The sequence below is a fragment of the Notothenia rossii genome (genome assembly GCF_949606895.1).
Source record: "Notothenia rossii genome assembly, chromosome: 3".
Lineage (NCBI taxonomy): Eukaryota > Metazoa > Chordata > Actinopteri > Perciformes > Nototheniidae > Notothenia > Notothenia rossii.
This window is the reverse complement of record NC_136901.1, coordinates 37,116,911-37,140,557: the sequence shown is the minus strand read 5'-3', so window position 1 is coordinate 37,140,557 and position 23,647 is coordinate 37,116,911. Positions and strand designations below refer to the sequence as shown.

Sequence of the window (23,647 nt, the reverse complement as noted above, 5' to 3'; positions counted from 1 at the left end):
GATACCTCCAGTCCTCCAAGACACTGAGCTGGTATCTGTAGCTCTCCAAACACCCGACACAACCGCCGCCCCTATTCAGAGCCACCGCTTCAAAACAGGTGGCCGTGTGACCTAAGCTCGCTCCTCCCTCGGTACCACCCATGCTATTTTCCTGACTACTGCTTAGTAGTCACCCCGTTCCCCCCCCCCACCGCTCTGACTGTCTGTCCTACTTTTTTGGCAGCCCTTCATGCTTGTGTGCTCTTGTACGAGTGGTGATCAGGGTCTCGCCTACTCGCATAACAATTTGTGTGCCCCGAAAAAGAGCCCCTCCCCATTTCTTAGGCCAGAGGCGTCAGCAAAACCACGTGAAGCTCTTTTTTAAAGGGGGGGTCTCACTGTCGGACCCGCTCTTCTCTCGCCGGTGGGGAAAGGAAGCGGACATTGTTCCTAACTCTCCCTGTTTGACACCAACTTACCTTAGGGACAACGTTAAACCTCTAAAGTTGACTTTTCCCCCCCGTCTACTTAAGGCTCTGAGAAGAGGCGTTTTTTCGCGATAGCCATGAAGTGGGGCTGGGTGTTTTTGGGGGTCTTCCTATCTTTGGGGACCCTGTCCTGGGGGGAGAAGGGCTTGGAGATCCCAGAGTACGATGGAAAAGACCGTGTCCACGACCTCAGCGTCAGAAACTACAAGTCCGTCATGAAGAAATACGATGTGATGGTGATCTACTACCACAAAAACGTGGATGGGAACCGCCTTGCCATGAAGCAGTTCCAGATTGAGGAGCTGGCTCTGGAGGTGGGTCTCTGCCAAAGCATGACAGTGGATGGATTTGTGGCCCAGGTGGGGGAAGGGTCACAGTATGGAAGATAGGAAGGAAGGGAAGGGTTTCACATGGAGAATTTGGCTCCAGTCAGGGATTCCTTTGGCACTTCTGATAGGTGGGTTCACAGCTGTTGACAGGTGAGAAGAAATGCAAACATAACAAGTGGAAAAGATGGGGTGGGGTCCAGTTGTGTGCAGTACCTGCCACGTGTGACTGGATAGATGCTGACCTGAAGGAGGTAGATTGGAGAAGGTGGGAACCGGAGACACAGGATGGGCGAATTGACTGGTGATGGCCAATAAAATGGCCGAGCTCAGAGTCTTCCGCATAGTTTTATCAAGACATCAAGTCAAACCTGTGGTGAAGTAATGTTACTTACAGCATTTCAGTCTATCTATTATGCAAGTTGTTCATCTCTAAGCCAATTACTGCCAACCAAAGTCTCTAAGCATGACTGTATTTCTGGGATAGGTTACCTACTTTACGTTGGTTAAATATATACATCCATATTTACTGTAAATGGGAATCATCAACGTTTGCTTTATGGGTACAATTGGATCAAGGCGTGTCACTTCTGGATGGCCTTCAATCAACAAACTATTGTTTAATAAAATATATAATCCCACATTTATCACATCATTAATCATACCTTGTAACACCTTTAAAATTAATTTAGTAGTTGTTTGTAGATTATATTTGCCGATATTGTAGGTCGTATTAAAGCAAGTTAATTAGAGACTGTATTATAGGGGGTTGTGACCAGTTTCTCTGTCACACTTTGGCAAGATAATGGCAAGTGTTTTTACTTTGAAGTTGCTCAAGTGGTAATCTAAAGAACTCTGTATAGTTCTGGGAACTCTAATTGAATAAAATAAATTGGACTCATTACCCTCGATGCACCTGGGCCGCACTCGTCAGCCACTGTATTCACCGCAGCAATCCTGTGCCTGTCAGAGCAGCAGTGTCTTCTTTCAGAGGCGCAGTGTACCTTACACTAGCCCACATAAGTCACCTCTGTAAATAGCCCAGGACAGCTCTGCATGCTTAGCAAGATGCTAAAAGCCCTCCAGGGATGGACACAGAGTTTAAGGCCATTTCTCACCTCAACTACTGCTGCCATTGCTCCATCAGCTCTCTCAGGCAACACGCCCTCTTCAGTCCGGTATTACGACACACTCATGTGGGTGCAGGCTGGTGTCCTAAACCATCATTTACACACACAGGTCATCGGATCTGATCAATTTCCTGTCTGTGCAGCCAAGTTGGGCGTCTTGGCTTGAGAAAGAGATGCATACTAGAGTAGGTCCCTGATGGACGGTTACTGACTTCCTGCCAGTTTTGAGCACACACGGCCAATCAGGAAATATTGCAAGAGGTGCTAAGAGGGCACGCTTAAAATAGCTGGTCATTAACACAGATGAATCAGGAAGTATGAATTATTCAAGTGCAGCACTCAGGGAATTAAATCATATCTGCCTTTGTTTGGAGCGTGGCCCTTACATGTATGATGTCTTTCTACTTTAAAACCCCATACTGAGTATATGTCTTGCTAAAGGGGACGACTTGAAGTTATTCTGCCTGTGGCTATTTCCTTGGGTTTTAACTCATACGACCAGACACACAAATGGTCTGTCCAAAGCTTCCTCTTTGATTTTATTAGAGAGGATAAATAAAAGTAGAGGGTTTCATTTCCCTGCACCTTCCAGTAGTGCAATATTCCAGTAAGTATTTTACAGGAGACGTGTCAAAGCATTACAATGTTTTAAATCAGATAAGAAAACTCACACACGATGTATAAAAGCATTGAGTAAATGTGTGTAACTGCCAGAGATGTCTAGGTCCATTACAGGAAGACAAAACTGTTCAGCTCACAAAAACCTCACACGCTTACTTAAACAGATTTAAACTGCTGTCAAGCTTGACTTCCTGGAAACATGCTCTGTATATGATACTACTGTGTGAATTAGTAGTGTGTACATCACATTACATGTCATTTTTGACACTTGTATCCAAAGCAACTTACATACATTCAGTACTGTGGACAATCCCCACAGGTACAATTTGGGGTGAAGTGTCTTGCCCAGGGACACAACGACATGGTGACTGCAGTGGGACACGAACTTGCTACCCTCTGATTTGAAGTCCAGCACTGAGCCACAGCCGCCCGCGTATTTGTGGTTCTTGCAATAACAGAGTTAAAATGAAGACAGGACAGAAATGTAGACAGCCAAAACAGGTAGAAAAAGGTCAAACTCAAAATGCTTGTGTGTTGAAAAGGGACACCCTGTCACGACCAAAATATGTCACCTTTGACCCCAGCTGGTAAATATCTTAGTCTGTGAAAAACAACCTAGTCTAGCCTCATAGCTGCGATAGGCTAACGCAAGGTCAACTTTAGACTCCCTTGAAAGGTGTGGCAATATATTTTAATACAAATAAACCACTGATGGTGAGAAACTTGAATGAATTGGCCACTTTGCTTACCCTTTTTAGAGAAGACATTGCCAAAGCAGAAAAACACAGGTTAAATAATGATGGCTATATTCCATTTATGTGAGCTTGTTTAATGGCATGGTTTGTGAATGCTAATTTCATAACATGGCTTAGTTAATGAGATAATAACACCTGCGCTTTTTCTGATTTGACAGGCCGAAATGCTGTAAAAAAAACGTCTATTTTGAATAAACAACCGCCTTCTTTTGTGTAGCTTCACCAAAATGGACCAATAGCTACAAAATAGACATTTAAATCAAACATGGTGTAAATGTACTGAACTCTATGGACACTACAGCCAGTGCAATACTTATTATATAGCCTCAACAAATAGCCTTATTATACAGTAAAACAAAGATATGTAGGCCTACTATCAAAACAAAAGCCTATAGTCTGAACTCCACATTAGATACAGCCAGAAACACATATTACAGGATGAAACTTTGCAGAGTTTCTGTAAACAAAGCGTACACACACTACGATTTAAAGTTAAATAAATGAGTGTGTAGTTGTACTCACCTATATGAACGCGACTCTAGTTAGCAGCAAAGTCCTCCAAAATAAGCCTCTCTGTCCCTGTATAACCAGTCCTCTTAGCCTTTAGAAACATTGTTAACCTCTCAGTGTTGTAAAACAGTAGAAAAGTCTCAATAAATAAAGAAGTTCCTCAAGGTAGAAAGCACCTGGAGTATCCCCCACTAGCATATTAGCAATTAGCATATCCAGCGTACACCTTGTGAGTGACGTAAAAAAGTGGGTGCGTTTGTTTTGGGTCACTTAGCGTGATTGACGGGTGGTGCAATTAACCATTTGTTTCTTTAGGGGCAGTGGTGGGAGAAGTACTCAGATCTTAAGTAAAAGTAAAAGTAACAGCGTGTTGGAATATTCTGTTACAAGTTAAAATCCTTCATTTAGTGGGAATGCTGTTAACAGCATTCCAACTAACTGTTATTCTACGCACGAAAAGTGTATTATTCCGCCGACTTATTTTGCCGCGCTTCTCCTCCCGCATTGAACATCGCAGAAACTCCGTTCAAACATCAAAACGTTCAGCTCTGTCGGGAATCGATGGCTATTACTTTTCTCATTCATAACTTTCATAATTCCAGAGATACATCCCATAATACATCCCATTTTTAACATTGAAGTCAATGGAGAAATTCTTCAACTTCAACAAATCTTCATGCGACTTCAACTGCTAACTGTTCATTCATACTTTCACTCAGAAACCTCATTCTAACTTTAAAATGTTACACATCTTTCTGACATTGTTCATGTAACACAGCTTTTAAATCTGATTCTTACTTTTAGAGATATTAAACATTGTTCAGACCTTGTTTTAGAGGTTTTCTTCACATTTTAACATTAACTAGAGTGTGTGATGTCACAGCTAGAGTGGAGGACAGCTTGAATTCGCATTCATATATTTTTTTTAAACTGCCATAATTCCCAAACCCTACATTCCTGAGACATAATTTATCACGACAAACGTAGGAAAACATCTCGTAGCTTGAAAAATGACAAATAATTAAGCAAAAATAATTAAACAGAATGCCTCTTGAGGGCATGAATTGACAAAAACGTTCAACATTCCTCCATTAAACCCCATTGTAATTTCAGGCAGATATTTCCTCACGGCAGCAGCCGCACACCTTTAGTTAAACTGCCAAAAAGGCCACATTATTAACCCGAAACTACACAAAAATTACACTTCAGATGCTCAACTTCCTTGACATGCTTCACGTTTTGAAATTTCACAGATATCTGTTACGGTTCTTCCACAAAACGTTCACATGTAAGAGGTTTATCTCTCATTCAGAACAATGAACTGATCTCAACTATAAACACCTGTGTAATGGGACACGATGATGTCATCACTCCAACTGACATGCTCAGAGCAGCAGACTTCAGATAGCAGTGTGCAAACAGTCCAGCCGTGAAGACATCTACGGACAGTTTTGAGTTTTCTTCAAATGCCGTTGCCATGGCAACACAATGCTCGCCTTGAAACACGGTTTTCTCATAACTTCAGTGAAAATACTCCAAACAGCCTAGAACTTCATAGGTTTGGTAACGATGCAGCCATCAACGCATCTAAGCGTAGTAGGGGGTATCATCAAATGCCGTTGCCATGGCGACGGGCCACTCGACATGAAACATGATGTCGCTATAACTCCTTTGAAAATGTTCAAAAAGTGCTCAAACTTCACATGTGTGCTAACAGTCCAGCCGTGAAGACATCTACTGGACAGTTTTGAGATTTCTTCAAATGCCGTTGTCATGGCAACACAATGCTCGCCATGAAACACAGTTTTCTCATAACTTCAGTGAAACTGCTCCAAACGCCCCCAAACTTCACAGGTTTGGTAACGATGCAGCAATCAACACATCTAAGCGTAGTATGGGGTGTCGACAAATGCCGTTGCCATGGCGACAGATCATTCGCCATCAAGTTAGTTCAGAAGTTTGCAGTTCAAATATTCTGCTGCTTTTCCAAGCCTTTTTACTTTCTTTTCTTTTCTCATCACATATTCAAGCCCCCAGTGTTCATGTATCATTTCAATCTAAATTCTTCACTTTCTTCTTACACATTACATTCCAGCATAGCAGTTTAGCGTCACATTTTCAGCATAAAGCATTCCCACTAGCAATTTCTTCAGGAATTGCATTCTCTAGTTCAAAATGTTACCCAAGTAAAAGTACTAAAGTATCATCATCAAAATATGCTTAAAGTACCAAAAGTTACACATTTTCCAGTATGTAGTGAAGTAAGAATAAAGTAGCATAACAGAGAAATACTCAAGTGAAGTACTTTAAAATGAAGTAGAGTACTTGAGTAAATGTACTTAGTTACATTCCACCATTGATTTTAAATACATCTTACACAGTTCAAATGACTTTTTCATGATATTATGTCAGCTGGGCAAGAAGGACGTTAGAATAGAGGTTTTGTGTAATCTAAAATATGTATATGTAATAAAAAAAAAGGTGTCAAATATTCAATCTGTGCATAATCTAAATCTTATAAAGTCATCCAAAGAAATTATAAAAAATTAACAGGCACGCTGCAAAATTAAAAACCATGTGCCAGAAGGCTGTGACTAAAAGAACGAGCTCTAAAAGCTAAACGCATTACTATTATTACATTTGCAATATAAGGAATGTCTATCCTCGTATAATTGTGTGAATGCTGGTACTTAATATGTTTGTGACCCGTCTGCTGGCTGTATACTTATATTAGTTTTCTGTCTCTCAGTTTAAACTCTGACCTTTGACTACAGCATACTGTAAATGCCCATACTCATCAATCACTGCACTCCTCACGGCTCAGATTGCAGGGATCTTTTACCTGTCACCCTCTCTACCAACACACACACACACACACACACACACACACACACACACACACACACACACACACACACACACACACACACACACACACACACACACACACACACACACACACACACACACACACACACACACACACACACACACACACACACACACACACACAGGGGCGCAGCTGCCCTGTGTCAGGGGGGTATGCAGCAACAATTTTGGCGCCCCCCCCTTTTTTTATATATATATATATATATATATATATATATATATAGTAATAATAAATAAATAAGTCTGCTGGACATGGCCTTTAAATAATAAGGGTTTATTTTAAAGCATATCAGCCACTGTAGGTCTACCATCATTAAATAATAAACAAATTTACACATTTACAATCATTATAATCAATGCAACATAAAACATTAAAACATTAAAATGCAAAAGTAAGCTTACAAAGATCCATTAGAACACACTCTGTTAACAACAACCACAGATGTAAATCACTTTATAGCTAACTCTGGTACCTGAACTGTCTTGTACACGGCCCCTGACAAATAAGCTAATAAATAAAAAAAATTAAAAAATGATGTAGCTTATGTAACAATGTTGCTACCTGAGATTGTAGTAGAGCACTCTTTAGTTGCTACTAAATCGTAACATGGCGTGCCTTTGCACTTGCCCATTTATCTAGTATTGCATCGAATGAAACAGTTCGTGCCACACTGTTTTCAATTGAAATGACTGCTAATTGGGTTAAGCGATCATTGCTCATGTTGGAACGAAGGTATGTTTTAATCAGCTTTAGCTTGCTGAATGATCTCTCGGCAGAGGCAACTGTCATAGGCATTGTCAGGAAAACTCTCAGGGCTACTGTCAGATTTGGGAAAACCAAATCAAGGTTCTCCTGTAGGAGGACATTTAGTTTATCCAGAGCCTTTTCATGCCCCCTAAGTAGACGGCTTGCTGGGTAAATTTCCTGAATGATATCCCTTGAAACATCATCGGTAGCCAGTGCATATCTTGTCACTGATTCCTCCAACTCAGCTTTTGTCATGTGTTCCATTTTGTAAATGAACTTAAACTTTTCGGACACAAGCTGAAGATTGCAAAATCTGTCAGACAACTCCTGAATTACAGTGTCAACAATAACATTAAAAACCATGCACCTAAAATGGGTCTCAGGTTCCTGTTCAAAATGGCCAGTGCTTGAATCATCTCCATGAAATCTCTTTTGCTTTCTGCAACGTCTTTCCTTAAAGTCAGGGGAAGCATCCATCTCAATGGCTAGTCTGCGTGCAATGTCAAGGGATTTCTGAAACCCCTCCTCTCTATACTTACAGAAGAATTCTTTCAGAGAATCGATCATCCTTATGGCAGTGTCCATCGAAATGTTCACTGCTTGCATTGCCTTGCTAACAAACGTGATCTCTGACAATAGATCATACCAAATCAAGAGGCACATCAGAAACTCCATGGTAACAATCTCGCCAGAGAGCGACTTTGCCTCTGAGACTGTTTTGCCGTCTTTTTCCACTTCCTCAAGCTTTTCCAAAGCGTCAAGAATCCCCCCTAACTGGAAACGCACAGCTTTGACAGAGTCTATTTTCGCCTCCCACCTGGTTTCACTGAGAGGCTTTAGAGTAATGTCCACAAACTCTTTGAGGATATCCCACCTCTTCACCGAAGCTGAAAAAATGGTGTACAGTCTCTGGATAGTGCCAAAAAAGGTAAGACACACTCTGTTTGATGATGCAGCATCACATAGGAGAAGGTTGAGACTGTGGCTACAGCAGGGGATAAATAGTGCCTCTGGACACTTCTGCTGCACCAAGGCTTGAACACCTTTGTGTATACCTCTCATATTCGAGCCATTGTCATAACTCTGTCCCCTACAATTCTTCAACTCCAACCCCAGGCTATCCAGCACCCCAGTCAGTGTTTCTGTGAGACCTTTACCAGTTGTGTCCTTCACAACTATGAAGCCAACAAAAGACTCATTGATGGTGGCTTTCTTTTTGTCGTCCGTATGAACATACCGGATTATGACTGAGGCCTGCTCCTGCTTTGAAATGTCAGGAGTGCAATCCAACTCCACAGCAAAGTACTTGGAGGCTTTGACCTGGGCACAAATTTTACCAAGTACACAGTCTGCAATTGAATCTAAAAATTCATTCTGAGTGCACCAGGAAAGATATCCTGTGGTTTTTTTAGCCGCTACCTTTCTAAGATGCTCTGCTAGTGTGACATCATATCGTGCTATGACCTCAAGGACACCCAGAAAATTTCCATTTTTAGGATCTCCTAATGTAGCATTCTTCCCCCTCAGTGGCAAGTTCCTTTCTGCGAGAAAGAGTATGCAATCGATCACTCTCGTTAACACGCTTCTCCAGTGTGCCTTTTCAGCTTCTATGGCTTTTTGCAAGGTACTGTCAATTGTCTTACCAAGGCGTAAGCGAGATGTTAATTCTTTCCACAAAAGATACGCGTTGATGTGTAAACCACTGGTTTCATGGTGCTGCAGCGTTTTTGAAAGACTCTGCCAGTTATTATATCCCACCACAAAGCGTGTGTCAACAACGCTAGCTCCACCGAAAAGTTTACACGCAAAACAATACACCTTATTCGTACTTTTAGAATACAGTAACCAATCTCGTGCAACTTTCTCTCCATTTGACATTGTGCGAAAACAATACGCTTTCGAAAAACACCTTCTAGACTTCTCTGATCTTGGATATGGCCCATCAGGACATTTGTGTGGGCCATTTTCAACAACACACTGCCTAAATGAGTCCCCAATCTGATGTGGTGGTGGCCAGTCTGATGGATCTTCTGAGTAAGGCCTTGACTCAGCCCTCTCCTCTTCACCTCTCTGTTCCACAACCTCATCTTCGCCTCTCTGTTCGACATTCTCTTCCACCTCATCTTCACCTCTCTGTTCCACATTCTCTTCCACCTCATCTTCACCTCTCGGTTCGACATTCTCTTCCACCTCATCTTCACCTCTCTGTTCCACATTCTCTTCCACCTCATCTTCACCTCTCGGTTCGACATTCTCTTCCACCTCATCGTCACCTCTCGGTTCGACAATCTCCTCAAATTCCACCTCTGTGGTGAGTGGCTCTCCATCTCTGTCTGCACTATTATCCCCAAAAAGGACACAGTGAATAGGTTGGTCAACAGAACTTCAAACCATACTGGACATTGAGTTTTGTGTGGTCAAACTAATAGAACTCCTACTACCTGACATCATCACTGGTCTCATCTCTACTTGATGCCATCGCCGACCTCATGTCTGTCTCATTCACTCCTTGCCTGTGTTCTTTTCCACTAAGATATATTGTCAAACAAACATTATGAAATAGATTTTCCATATTAGTTTTTCCTTAATAATATTAAAATAATATTAAGAAATGAATCTGTTGGTATCAAGACCCCTACACTTACACCTAATGTTAGACCTACCTGTTGCCTTCCCCTGTCTTTCCTGAGCCACCATCCTCACACCTGAATAAAATGAATTCACTGTTAAAGCAGCTGTCTAAATTAAATTATTATATCAGCCCAGTGATAAGGCAACTTAATAATAAAAAAAACAACACTATTATGCCGTGTAAGGTTGTGCTGCTGTTGAAAGTACATTCACATTTTGGATTTTAAAAGAACAAATAAAAAACACTATTATGCCGTCTAAGGTTGTGCTGCTGTTGAAAGTACATTCACATTTTGAATTTTAAAAGAACAAATACGGAGAGCTACTTAGCACAGACCTGTAAAGAGATGTGACCCTGTAATAACAGCTTCTGTGTCACCAAACAGATGTATAGCCTGTATGTCTGACAGCACAGCTAACATAGACAGCTAATGGCAGCACAACATATTTAAATGATTCCATGGTTAGCTATGTTTTCCAGCTTCTTGATTTATTGTGCATGCTACCTTATATTTACCAGTTGTTATTTTACCTTAATACAATTTGGACGTGACATGCATGGGGTTTAACCAAAATCTAAATGTAGCTATCAGAAACATCGGTTTGCATTAAAGCTAGCCGTAAACCACACTTCAGCTGCTAGTGTTAGCAAACACTAGCCAATCTGAGAACAGTCTGTTAACATGAACTGACATTTGCAAGCCTCTTATTTGGTAGCAAATGTGTGCATGATTCCATGATAAACCAGAGTTATTGCATTAGTTATGTTTTCCAGATTCTTGTCATTTATTGTACATGCTACCTCATACTTTCCATGTCAGCGCTGGCGCAGCAACATTGGTTTGCATATTCTAAGCTAGCCATAAACCCACCCACCTTTGGCTGCTACATGCCCAGTGTTAGCATACGCTAGCCAGTCAATATTTCCAAGCACAGACAGACGTCACACTTTAAATCATCCTATTCCTACCTGTTGCCTTTCAACATCCACTTATTTAGCTGTTGTCGCATCCCTTGACACGCCGTCTCCTTTTCCCTCTTTCTTTTTCTATTTTCTGCCCCCGACCGCTTTTTTGGTTTATCCATGATTTCTTTTTGACGTTAACTCACAACGAGCGCCTGCTCCTCAGTGTTCACGGCGTCCCTGCTCGTGCTCCCTCCTCTATGTCAAAATTCTATGATGGAATCTTATGAGATAGGGCGCCCTTCTCTAGCATAGTACTCCTCTAAAATGTTTTAAAACCTTAAGGAAATGCAGAAACTATTTAGAAACATAAAGAAAATACCATTTTATTTTAATTTAATTTAAAAAAAAAATTTTACCATCGCTTGTTGGGCGCCCCCACTGGTGTGGCGCCCCTATGCGTCGCATATAGTGCATACCCACTTTTTGCGCCACTGCACACACACACACACACACACACACACACACACCATGTATACATCACTTCAGGGGACATTACATTGACCTACATGCATTTTCCTGGAGACTTAAGACTAACCTTAACAATAACCAACCCATGCCTAACCCTTACCCTTAACCTTACCCTTACCCTAACCCTAGCCAACTCTTCACCCTAAAATTAATGATTCCCTCATGGGGACCTCCATTTTGTCCCCATAAGGGAAGCGTGTCCCCACACGTGACTGTGTAAACAGATTTAGGTCCCCACAAGTATTGTAATGCTAGGCCACACACACACACATTTGTTGCTAAGGTTGCTGCGTACCATTCAGTAAACTATACACAATCTCTTGATGTTAATATAAGGTAAATGATATGCCTTCAAATGCAGTCCCTCTGCAATTTGGATATAAAGTTAAACATAAGGCGAACAAGGCGGACAACTACATAAATGTACAGCAACACACACCTCAAAATAAACATGTTGCATGATAATGTAGTGAATGCATAATCATCACATGCTGTATTGTATGTGATTACTTCCTTTAATTACTTATTTGTAATAGAAAAAAAAACCATTTACATACATTTCAGGGTTTCATCTTATTCATCTTTACGTCAGTCGGATGGTCCACCAGACTCAGAAAAGTACACTAGATATAATAGTAAAAAAGTCATTGATTATAATCGCCACAAAACAACCCATTGTTAGAGAACAGCTAAAGGGGAACACGTCTCAGGGCCGGTTTTTTCACCCATTTTTCTCCTCGGGTGGTAAAAATGATGTTAATAGCTGAGGAAGGTGACACAGGTGCTCGCAATGCAAGTCAACACGCATAATGTGCAGGGGATCTATTAGAAGGGGGCTTTGTCTTTTCTAATATGTACAGAGAGATCTGGGGAAAGGTCAGACTGTTGCTGTGGAAACCGTTATCCAAACTGACTGTTAAAGCCTGTGTTTTTTTCTTCGACACAATACGTTTCATGTTCACATTTTTAATGGTGCTGGATGGCATTGATAGAAAGAGGGAGATAATGTTCACTGTTCTTAGTGAGTCACTTTAATGTCGCTATGCTATGGCCACTGTTTGATTGTCTTCCAACAAAATACAAGCCGAAGATGTGTTTAATTTATGGTAATCAAATGTAAAGTCAAGTTCTACAACAATTTCGTTTTTCAAAATAAGATGTAGATCCGTGAAAAAAGAACATTCCGCTTATAGTTCAAGTTATGTATCGGAAAAGACTAATGCTTACAAGTTAAGGTTTGTTCAAAAGTCATTTCATTCTTTATTAAAATATGAATGTCCTGTGCTAAGTGACTGACAGGAGTGGGATTCACAAGCAATTTGTTGTTACATTACTTATTTAAAGATTGTAGAAATCGTATAATGATGGGTTTCCGCCTATAAATGTGTCTTCTTATATTAAGCGGAGGCCATCTAAGTGTGTTTTTCAATGTGCAAAATCCCAAAAAACAACATAAAGAAATTAATGTATTATGTATTGACGGGTAGTGAATTCGTTCTGGACACATTTTGATAACGTTTCATCATGCCGTTAGCAACATAGCAATGGAAAACTCCACCGTGCTATTTCAAGGCTAGCCGCTGCTACTGTAAACAGAGCAGAAAATCTGCCAGCTTTGCAATTTTTAGCCAACACAAAGTGTGAATAAGGGTCAATAATAACTCAAACGTCCTCCAAAGCAAGTCCATCCAATGCAGTGACCTCACAGAAAGCCAGATAGCTTTCATTGACTCTGATTTTAAGCATCGACAGAGCACAGATGGGATCTCATTACCACGAGTTATCTTGGACCCGTCCCCTTGGCCCTTTTTACATCCTGACCTCCAAGGTTATGTACTTTAAATTCAAGCCACTTTTGTTTCCTCCAGGATAAACTGTGAGGCTGTCCGACATTGTAAAGAGCTCCTTTTACTCCTCAGCCACACACTCGCAGTTTCACTCTTCTCCATCCACAGTTGTCGACACTTCACATCTCACTCCGTCAAGTAGCATCGCTATCGCGTAGTGTGAGAGCAACAGAACATCTTGATAGATCCCCTCTTACCCTCCCACATCTCCACAATTAACAGTGTGAAAGAGGCGCTAATTTAAGAACTAATTTGTCACATGTGATGGCATGTAATGTGACAGGAGCTATGTTTGGATTAAGTGTCATCGGTCCGCACATGCCACCTGTTTCTCTTGGCAGATTGAGGTATTGATTTGAGGGTCTCAGCTGCCTGATGCACGCACAATATGGATCGGTGTTAAATGCTTTATGTGATAGTGCTAAGCTATCCAACATATTATCTCTTCCTTTTTTTAAATATACACCTCTATGACTCTGGATCTTTGTCGTAAATAATGTATATCGCCTGAGGATACACACGGTAGAATTTGACGCTAGGATATTTTCAAAAAATTGAGGAAGCTCTCAAGTTCATGAAACTCTACCATGAAGTCATCTCTCTGGATCTTACTGATGAAGAAAGATGGATGAATTGAGATGCTTGTAAGAAGGGTTGTGATTTTATTATAAGCATCCTCTACAGAATACATGTGCACATTTGCCATCTAGTTTGGGAAAAACACTTAATGGCTTTATTGATCCATCAAGCATAAATGTTGCTCTTCAGTATACACTTCTTTCTGAATCAAAAAGTTTTTTAATTGATTTTATTTCTTTATTTTAATTTCTTTATTTAATTTATTTATTTTCTTTTATTTCTTTTATTTCTTTTATTTCTTTTATTTCTTTTATTTCTTTTGTGAATTAGGAGTTACAAGACAAGTGCGTACAAGTACAGTTTCACATATATAGAAGACAATAATGAGCATTTACAAGTAAAGACAAAATATACATGGAGACAAAAAAGAAAACAAAGACATTGTGTGTGTGTGTGTGTGTGTGTGTGTGTGTGTGTGTGTGTGTGTGTGTGTGTGTGTGTGTGTGTGTGTGTGTGTGTGTGTGTGTGTGTGTGTGTGTTTGTTTGTGTGGGTGTTTTCCAAAAAGAGTCACATTTCTTCAACTTTAGCTGAAGCTGTCAGCAGCTCCCTACAGTAAACAGGCCAAAATAGTTCCTGTTGTGCATGCAAGAAAGCCTGCATGCCGTTTCTGTCGTGCTAAATTTACCCCACCAACCCCCCCACCCACCCCAATGTGGACTGACTGTCTTCATATATTGAAATCCAATGTCCGCTATCCAAAAACACCAGGTGACAGTTAGTTACAGTATTTGTACTTTCTTGCTGTAATCATTTATAAATGGCCGTCTTAAGTTTGCTTTCTCCCACATTATATTAGTGTTCCTTTTCCCCCCCTTAAATGTCTTGTTCTGCTTCTTCTTTCCTTCTTTAACCAGTATCAATTATTCTTGGGAGAAAAATGTCAAGGAAAGACATGGGATCAAGGTGCATTAAGAAACATTTAAACGGGAAGGTTTTGGACGTTGAAACCCTGACCTTACGACTTTCAACCACCAAGTGATGGCCCTGATTAGATATAGCACAGTGTATAAGTGCTTAAAGGGACCCTATTGTGCGATTTTGCTATCCTATAATGCTAACTGTCAGGTTCATATTTGTATTTAGTGTCTCTACTGTGACATGTCTCCATGCCTTAATGTTCAAAAAGCTCTTTATTTTTCTCATGCTGCCTGTGCTGCAGCACCTCTTTTCACCCTCTGTCTGAAACCAGAGCGCAGTCTGCTCTGATTGGTTAGCTGGTCGGCTCTTTTGTGATTAGTCAACCTCTTAGAGATGTCCCGCCCCCTAGTCTATCACGTATAATGTGTTGGAGCTATAGCCAATAGAAGCGCAAGTGTTATGTGGTGATGTCACTATGTTCTTGAAGTATACAAAGGAGTCCAATGGAGGCGATTCAGGCGGGGGCTTGAAAACACGGGGATTTAAGCCTTAGCAGACCATTTACAGAACATGCACACAAACCTATATTACAGAGCTACAATTGACCTTTTTTGTTTATCGTATTTAACGTATACTTGAGGAGAACACGTCTAATAACATTACATATCTCAATGACTTTGTTCCAAGTCCCCGATCAAATCATAAAGACTTAAATCCAATAAACAGGACTAGTTTGTCTTTCGAAAATTGTGGTTTATTTAAGACCTGCTGGCTTTTTAGTGACTCACAAAAACAAGCTTGAGAAACGCAGGAGTTAATTAGCCGAGATCGTTAAGGGATGTGTTTGTAATGTAGCTTGCTGCTGTCAAAGTGAGTCATTCACAGATGGTCCCGGACACTTCTGTGCTCACAGTGTGTTGTAGTGAGTCAGCGTGTGTGCCTGTGACACTTCAGAAAGCCTTCCATCACATTGCCTGAAAGACCGTTTAAAAAAGTGAGATTCTCAAAGTCTAAACATACAGACAGGATTTAATTAAAAACCTTTCGGAAACACACACTCTTATTTCTGTGCAAAATCCTTGAGGGCCTCCTTTAAAGCCAGTCGGGGCGAGTGTCTTATACACTGTTGTATCTGAATCTTTCATGACCGCCCGGGCGCAGTGTTGTGTAACCGCCTGGTGTTGAACGTCCTGATGTGTTGCAGCAGACATTATTAATTTACCTTCTGGCTGGAGGGAAAGCTGGCTGAACTTCTAATGTTGCACAGACCCCAGGAAACCAGGAGGAAATTATTTGAAAACAATTGTAATCATTCTTCATTTTACAGAATCCGGAATTATTTAGGGGTACATGTCAGAGAACATTTGTTGAGATGGGTTTAATATGAAGAAATATTTACTTTGATTTAAAATGAATAAAGTAACCATCGTTTTCTTTGCTTTTTAAAAAAAAAAACTAAAATACCTCAACATAAGTCATTGTAAATGGGCTTAACCTTGCAACATACATTGCATTGTCATCAGTTTACCTGCATGCATGGCTTATGTATAACCATGCACACTGTAAATTGAATATTTACTACACGAATATAGATGCACTCTCCTTCACAGCTCTGAATATTTATGCTTTTGGTCGCAAACATTAATGACAACAATGCTAACTGCAAAGCTAGCTGTTTCTGCTGCTGGTATGGAACATTTACGATGTGTGTGTGTGTGTGTGTGTGTGTGTGTGTGTGTGTGTGTGTGTGTGTGTGTGTGTGTGTGTGTGTGTGTGTGTGTGGGGTCTCACTGAGTGACTTTCATCATACATAAGGTGATGCACACATACAAATGTGTGACTCATAGACTGCTCTGTTGTTCAAACACACAAGGCCTACAACGAGCAAACTGAAGGACTCTGATTTAGACCGATGAAGCCGCACTGCATGTTCTTTACGTTAATGTTATATCAGCTTTCTTCAAAGTCCAATGACTGGCTTTGTTAGGGTAAATAACAGTGCTAGGTCGAAGTATATATACATTTGGCTTGTATGTCAAGTATTGGTACTCTTCGGGTATTTGGTGTACCATGGGAAAACAATTTCTACTTTTTGGACATGCTCTACTTGAAGGACAGAAAATCAATCAATTCCTGTTTGCCCTTTACATGAACATTAGTCTATGGTTTATAACAGACATAATTATACGTCCGATTTGTATCCTTTCCCCTATCATTTGTCTATGTTTAAAGGGGAAATAATAACTTGGATTTGCATCTGTGTGTATAGCAAAGAGATATAATGTATTCCTTTTTACACCTGTGTTTGGACTATTAGGGTTAGGGTTAGGGTTAGGGTTAGAGTCTCCTTTTTAGAGAACTTATTCCTTTTTACAATTGTTTCTCCCAATGTTAGTTTTCCAAGTCCTCTTTGGAAAATTTGTGCAATTTTAACCGTATTTTTGAGAATTCGTAAATGTTTACACATGCAAATGTGAAACAGAGCATTGAGGCACTTATCATCGCTGGATCTAGTGCAGTTTGGAGTTCACCTAATTTCTTTGTCTCTTTAAACTTAATCATCCATCAAATAAATGCGTGTAAAGGTAAAATTACTTCTGAAGCTGACTACAGTGTTTTCTGTCCAACCTGTGCTGAAATCAGTGAACAGTAGCAATGATAGATACCACTCAAGTCCATTTTTACCATATAACCAATACAATACATGCTCTAGGCCAACTGTCATCGACCACTGTTGAGTAAGCATGTCAGCGGCTACGTTTCAAGAAATGTGACGCCTCTACTTCACTGCGGCCCCTCCACCCTCTTCTACCTCATCATTGGGTGCTGCCGCCAAGTCCAGCAGCGACCCCCGGGGCACGTTTTGGACCACTCACCGTGGCACCCTGCCCTCATGTTGGGTCAACCTACAAGCTGACACTGACTGGGCATTGGGAGACAGAGCCAAGCAATGACATCTCCCTTGGCGCACAAATCGTAGACTCCTGGACCGTGTCGGGATGATAGCGAGGGAACAGACGAGGAAAGGATGTCCAGAAAGGAGAGATGTTTGAGGGGAAGGACACAACGAAGAGGAGATGAAGTGTTAAATCGTGTTTCAAGTGTCTTCTTTCATTCATCAGCTGAGTCTGCCTTCCCCTCCTTTCCTTTCCACTCCCATTTCTATATGTAACGGATCTTCTTTTCCTTTCTTACACGCCCTTAAATAGCTGTAGCACTCCCTGCTTCGCCTCCACCCCACTGCAAGCACCGAGAACTTCAACTCTTTAAAAAATACCCCAGTGTCACTTATATGGCCATATACTGTGGTAACAGGGAGGGGGACAGATCTGAAAATTCAATCTGGAATTATAATTTGTTTTGCAGTATTGTTGGCACGGCTTGGTCATTCTTAAAGATCAACTTTGCAGCAGTCCAATGTTTTATTTTCACGTTTTTGTTAGAAATGTTTGAATTGTTTATGGGTTTAGTGTAACATACTGCAGAAGAACATGCAAACAAGTTATTGAATTTGTGTCTGTTGTGTTTCTCTATAACCTGACACACTTCTGCTTCCAGGCAGTGATTGAAAAGAATGAAAGAAATTCAAATTGTTCAATCATTGACGCACGCTACACTCAAAATAATGAAATAATCGTCTGAAATCATGTGTCAAGCCCTATTCACACTCGGCTAGCATTACCACAGGACCTCTGATACTGTTATACAGCAAAAAGAATCAGACTAAATCCCATCCTTGTAGATGATCTATTATTATGTATCATAAATAAGTATTAATTTCTAATCAAAACTTCTTTCTAAATATTAAAAGAGACAAGGATTATCTGAGAGAGGTTAAATGAACTCCCATCTCAACATGTACATATCTTTTTGCATAAATAAAGAAACATTACCAGTGTTGTGTGCTGATAAAACACGAGGTCCCCAGGTTATGATAATCCAGTAACACTTTACCTTAAATGTACCTATTCAGCATTTACAAGCAGTATAACCATATTTGATAAATGCAACAACCTACTGTGTAGTATAATAATTTGTTGGCAGATAGATATCAAGATGGTCTTTATTGGTTTTTTTTTAAGGTCAGTACCATATTAACAGACAATACAACACGTAGATCGAGATAGACATAGACACTACTTAACAGTACTTATTAGGTGAAAATGTAAGTGATATGTGTGTTTCATGTTAACGCAAAAGCACTCATAAGTGGAGGCCGCTGTATGAAGGGATAATAATAGGAATGTATGATGAAACACAGTTGTAATAATGCAAGAAGTGGGGGGTTATTATTGTTAAGTAAACACTTTAATGTTATTATACATCTACATTAGAACGTGTTATTAAATGTATTATATATATATATATATATATATATATATATATATATATATATATATATGTGTGTGTACTGATTCTAAAAGCTGAATAGGGGGATTTAAAGCAAGGTGTTACTTATAGACGTGTGTGAATGGGATTTTTAATAACCTGAGTACATTTTCCATGTTTAAGTTTGGACCTATTTTGTCTCCTGTGAAGGTCACTCCGATTTGTTGTAAACCTGGAGGCTGTGACTATTGTGCTCTGCCCTAAAGCGTTACCTCTTCTTGCAGTTGATCCCAGACATAGCAGCAAATACCTTCCAGGTATGTTAAGGTCTGCCTCCTTGTGCCTGTGAAGCTGGGCTGCGAGAAAACACAGAATGTTCTGGCGCTGACAGTTCTCTTCCACTCCTTGACTGCAGTTTAGTTTTTAAACAGGGAATATTACAATTATGCAACTGAACTGCTTTCAACGTCCAAAGAGAAAGGGAAGATAGTTTAAAGTGGACCTATCATGCTATATTTGAATAATATAGTGTAGGACCATCTTTTTATTTTTCAAAATACCAAACAGATCATGCATTTTAGCCATTCCTCATTTCGCTCAATTTAACACTGTCTTTGCATGGGCTGATTCTGTGAGAACACCACCATCTACAGGCCTGGCATATGTACTACAGCGTCTCCAGCGCTTTCGAACGGCAAATTGTCCGTGGCTGTCTCCTCCTGATTGGTGGAGTTGGCCCAATAGCCGTAGCGCCACTTCTGTGACATCACAGAAGTGTTCAAATCTGGATCAGTCTGTATCAGATCCGTTTCAGCCCCTTTTTAAGAGATTTGGGAATGGAGGAAAATAGAGAGGGTTGTGTTTTCTCACACTTGGTGAGTTCCCTGGAACACCGGGGACACATATTCATGTATAAAAGACGTACAAAAGTGCATTTTGCATGATAGGTCCCCTTTAAAAAAATGCTCCGCTCTAACTTATCTAACTTTAACATCCATCATGCATCCATCCATCCATCATGCAACTGTAGAAGATCAATTCACCCAAATAACTAATTTCTCTCTTTCTACTGGTGATGTCTTACAAAGCAGTTAGTTTTGGTTTTATGTCAGCCGTTTGTCAATTCTATTTTCATTTTCTGCTGCTCAAAGCATTGTTAAATTACATGTGAGAAACTCAATGATCACAATGAAAACAGCACACATGACACCCCATTGACATCTATTGTAATGTGTTGGGACATCAGAGAAATGTATAAGATTACTATTATAAGTATATTATTATCCATCAGCTGTTACATGCCAATTAACTTGCTTTAGTGTTTCAAGGCAAATCGGCCAATCTAGTCAACTAGATGAAAGAAAATTTGGCCTAGACTCGAAACATGATCTAATATGTCTGGACTCTGGCAACAAAGATAACATTGCACATATTATACAATTCTATATATACAGCACAGGCTATATTTTGCTGGTGCTATTTTGCAATGCTGCTTTGCAAGACGCTAAATAACGCTTTTGACTCATCATCCCAAGTGTAACCTCACATTTAAAAGGGCTATCATCTCCCCATAATCCTCGAGCATTGAAACGGAAACCTGGAGAGTGTTTATTTGAATAGATATTTTGAGCAATACAGCCTATTTATAACTCTGTATATTTACAGTAGGCCTACATATGCGCATGTATGCAGCGGCTTCACTTCGCCAAAGTGTGAGCTCCTCTCCTTTCCAACGCACCTGTTGCAGCATCTCTTCCCTTCGACATAGTTGGCTCAAATTCTGCCCCTCTTGTTCTTCTGGAAACCCCGCTGTCTGTGCTCCTCTCACGCCGGCTATGAGGGCTGTCAATTGTTGGCTTCAGTTTCACTCCGATTTAGAAAGTGCAAGGCAGCAATCCAAAGCTTTTGCTTTTAAGGCTCTGAAACCAAGATGAAATGCCAAGGGGTTGCTCGTGTAAATGAAGCTAACAAAGTGTTTTCAATGAAGTTCTGAGATTATAAAATGTCGATCAGGGATGCACCAGTTGCTGAGATCAGTCTGATATCGAATCGTTTGATATTGAAAACCACCTTTTTCTTTTCTATGTCTAGCTTGCAGCCCAAGTTCTTGGCGATTTTGATGATGAGGACATTGGATTCGGCCTGGTGGATGAAAAGAAGGGCATTGCTGTTGCTAAGAAGCTTGGTAAGCTTGCCAATCACTGACAGACACCTTGAAAACATTGCTTAGTTGTCAACAATACCCAAAAAGAAAATCTTTGGCTAAGAACAAATCATCTCTTTCAATCACCACTTTTCTCAGGGTGTCTAATTGTGTGCAAATGATGAAGATTATTTTTCCAATTAACACATCAATTATTGAAAAATAACAGTCTCCAGTCTTATATCAACATATAATCAGTATTCACAGGATTAGTGTTGATTGAAGTCTGGGGAAAAAATGTATTTAAAGACATTGAAACTGTAGCATATATATATATATGGGTTTTTAATTTTCCATGATGCAAAAGGGACCAATCAAAAGATGTTTGGATGAAAAGTACAAAAATAGGTGGAAATATCTTATTAACATGGGGTTCTGCAGTCATAACAGACGGTAAATGAAGAAAGTCTGCCCTCAAGTGTTGACCAAAGATGTCACAGCTTCTTTGAAACAACAGCTGGGGGAAACCTACAAGCATTACTTATTTTGTTTTCGAGAAATTAGGCGTTTGATCCTGATATTTGTCTTCTTTTTTGCAACTACTGCATCACCCATAGCACATTTTAATATTCAAATGGGAAGCTTATTTAGAATACTTATACAAAAGTTCCTTTGAAACGTTACAGCAACGGAATTGTATTAATAAAGACTTGTTTTCTAACACGAACGCAATTTAATGTACAAATATTCTTCGTGTTATAATGGCTTCTTCTTCTCCAGGTCTGGATGAGGTGGAGAGCATCTACATCTTTGCTGACAATGAGATCATCGAGTACGATGGAGAACTGGCGGCTGACACCCTGGTGGAGTTCCTCTATGATGTAAGTCGAATTCTTATTCTTCTTCTTCTTCTTCGGTGGTGGATGTGTGTTTGAAGAGGGAAGAGGGAATTTCAACTTTAACTCTTTTGTTTCTGTTTCAATCGTTTCTTTAACTGTATGATCTTTCGTTGGGATTTTTGTACCCTTTGCAAGTACGGTTATTTTGTTATTTTAGTGTTTTTCCGTGCCTCGTGGCGGGGATGGCGTCCTCCGGGGCGCCGCCGGTGTCTCTGAGACACGGAGTGCGGCTGGTGGCTCAGGCCGCAAGCACAGTGGAGCAGGTGCTGCTGGCTGTGGGGGATCAGGTCGGTCATGTAAATATCTCCTATGCTTCCCGCATGAACAAAGCGGTCGTGGTCTTTTTGAAAGACCAGAAATATGTGACGGAACTTATCGAGAGCGGATTAATGCTAAACGAGGAATACATTCAAGTTTCACCGCTGGCGACACCGTCCACGCGGATCACTGTGTCTGGCGTTCCTCCGTTCATCCCGAATGAGGCGCTGGAACGGGAGCTGAAGCGTTTTGGTAAGTTTGCCAGTAGTCTCCGCACTGTTGCTCTGGGGTGTAAGGATGAAAAGTTAAAACATGTCCATTCTCTGCGGAGACAGGTTTTCATGTTTCTGAATTGTCCCACTCAGACGCTAGATGTGTCCTCCCGGGTGAGGCACGAAGAGGGTTTTTATATGGTTTATGCGAGCTCAGGGAGCGTAAAGTGTTTTGAGTGCGGGGAGTCGGGTCACAAACGTGTTGCATGTCCACAGAGACGGCACGCCGCTCTGCCGGGTGCGGCTGGGCCCGGGGCAGCCGAGCCGGGGGCGGCCGGGGGCGCTGGGGCGGCCGGGCCGAGAGCCGCTGGGGCAGCCGAGCCGGGGGCCGCTGGGGCGGCCGAGCCGGGGGCGGCCTGGTCCGCGGCAGCGGGACCCGGTGTCGCGGGGGCTGCTGCTGCACCCGCCGGGGCCCCGGTGGCTGCGGAGGAAGTAGGGATGAATATCGTGAGAGATGAAACAGGGACTGTAGAGAGTGTGGTGAGTGTGAGAGGAAAAAATGTGGAAACAGGTAAACGGGTGAGAGATGATGTAGCAGGACAGGTGAGGACTGGTGCTGTGGGACAGGTAGAGGCTGTTGGCACACAGAAGGAGCTGCCGTCTGGCTCTGGGCGGAAAAATGAGCTTCAACAGGCTGCAGACAATAATGAGGTGACAGAGATGGACACAGACGGTGAGGGGGATTCTGACTGTGGTTCAGTTGCAGATAGTCTCTCTCAGAACGCAGAGATATATTCTTTGGAAGAGATTAATGTCTTTTTAGACGAGTCTTTTGGCAAGTCAGTGGAAGTGAGAGATTTTTTCCCTGACATTGACAAGTTTCTTCATACAGTGAGAACTCTTCAGAAAGTTGTAGGGTTAGACCTGCTGGATGAAAAGAAACGTTATC

The 23,647-nt window shown here is 41.0% G+C and overlaps 1 protein-coding gene across 2 annotated transcripts in view; it reads left to right on the top strand.

Moving 5' to 3' along the window:
* Positions 1-358: 358 nt before the first annotated feature.
* Positions 359-23,647, top strand: part of casq1b (calsequestrin 1b) — a 34,572-nt gene continuing 11,283 nt past the window's right edge. Inside the window, exons 1-4 of one of the 2 annotated variants that reach the window (XM_079670331.1) lie at positions 359-781; positions 19,471-19,503; positions 21,278-21,371; positions 22,110-22,210. In XM_079670331.1, the coding sequence (XP_079526457.1) occupies positions 545-781; positions 19,471-19,503; positions 21,278-21,371; positions 22,110-22,210 (465 nt within the window). In that variant the 5' untranslated portion in view covers positions 359-544. The remainder of the gene's footprint in view (positions 782-19,470; positions 19,504-21,277; positions 21,372-22,109; positions 22,211-23,647) is intronic. The other variant, XM_079670332.1, reaches the window with a different exon arrangement.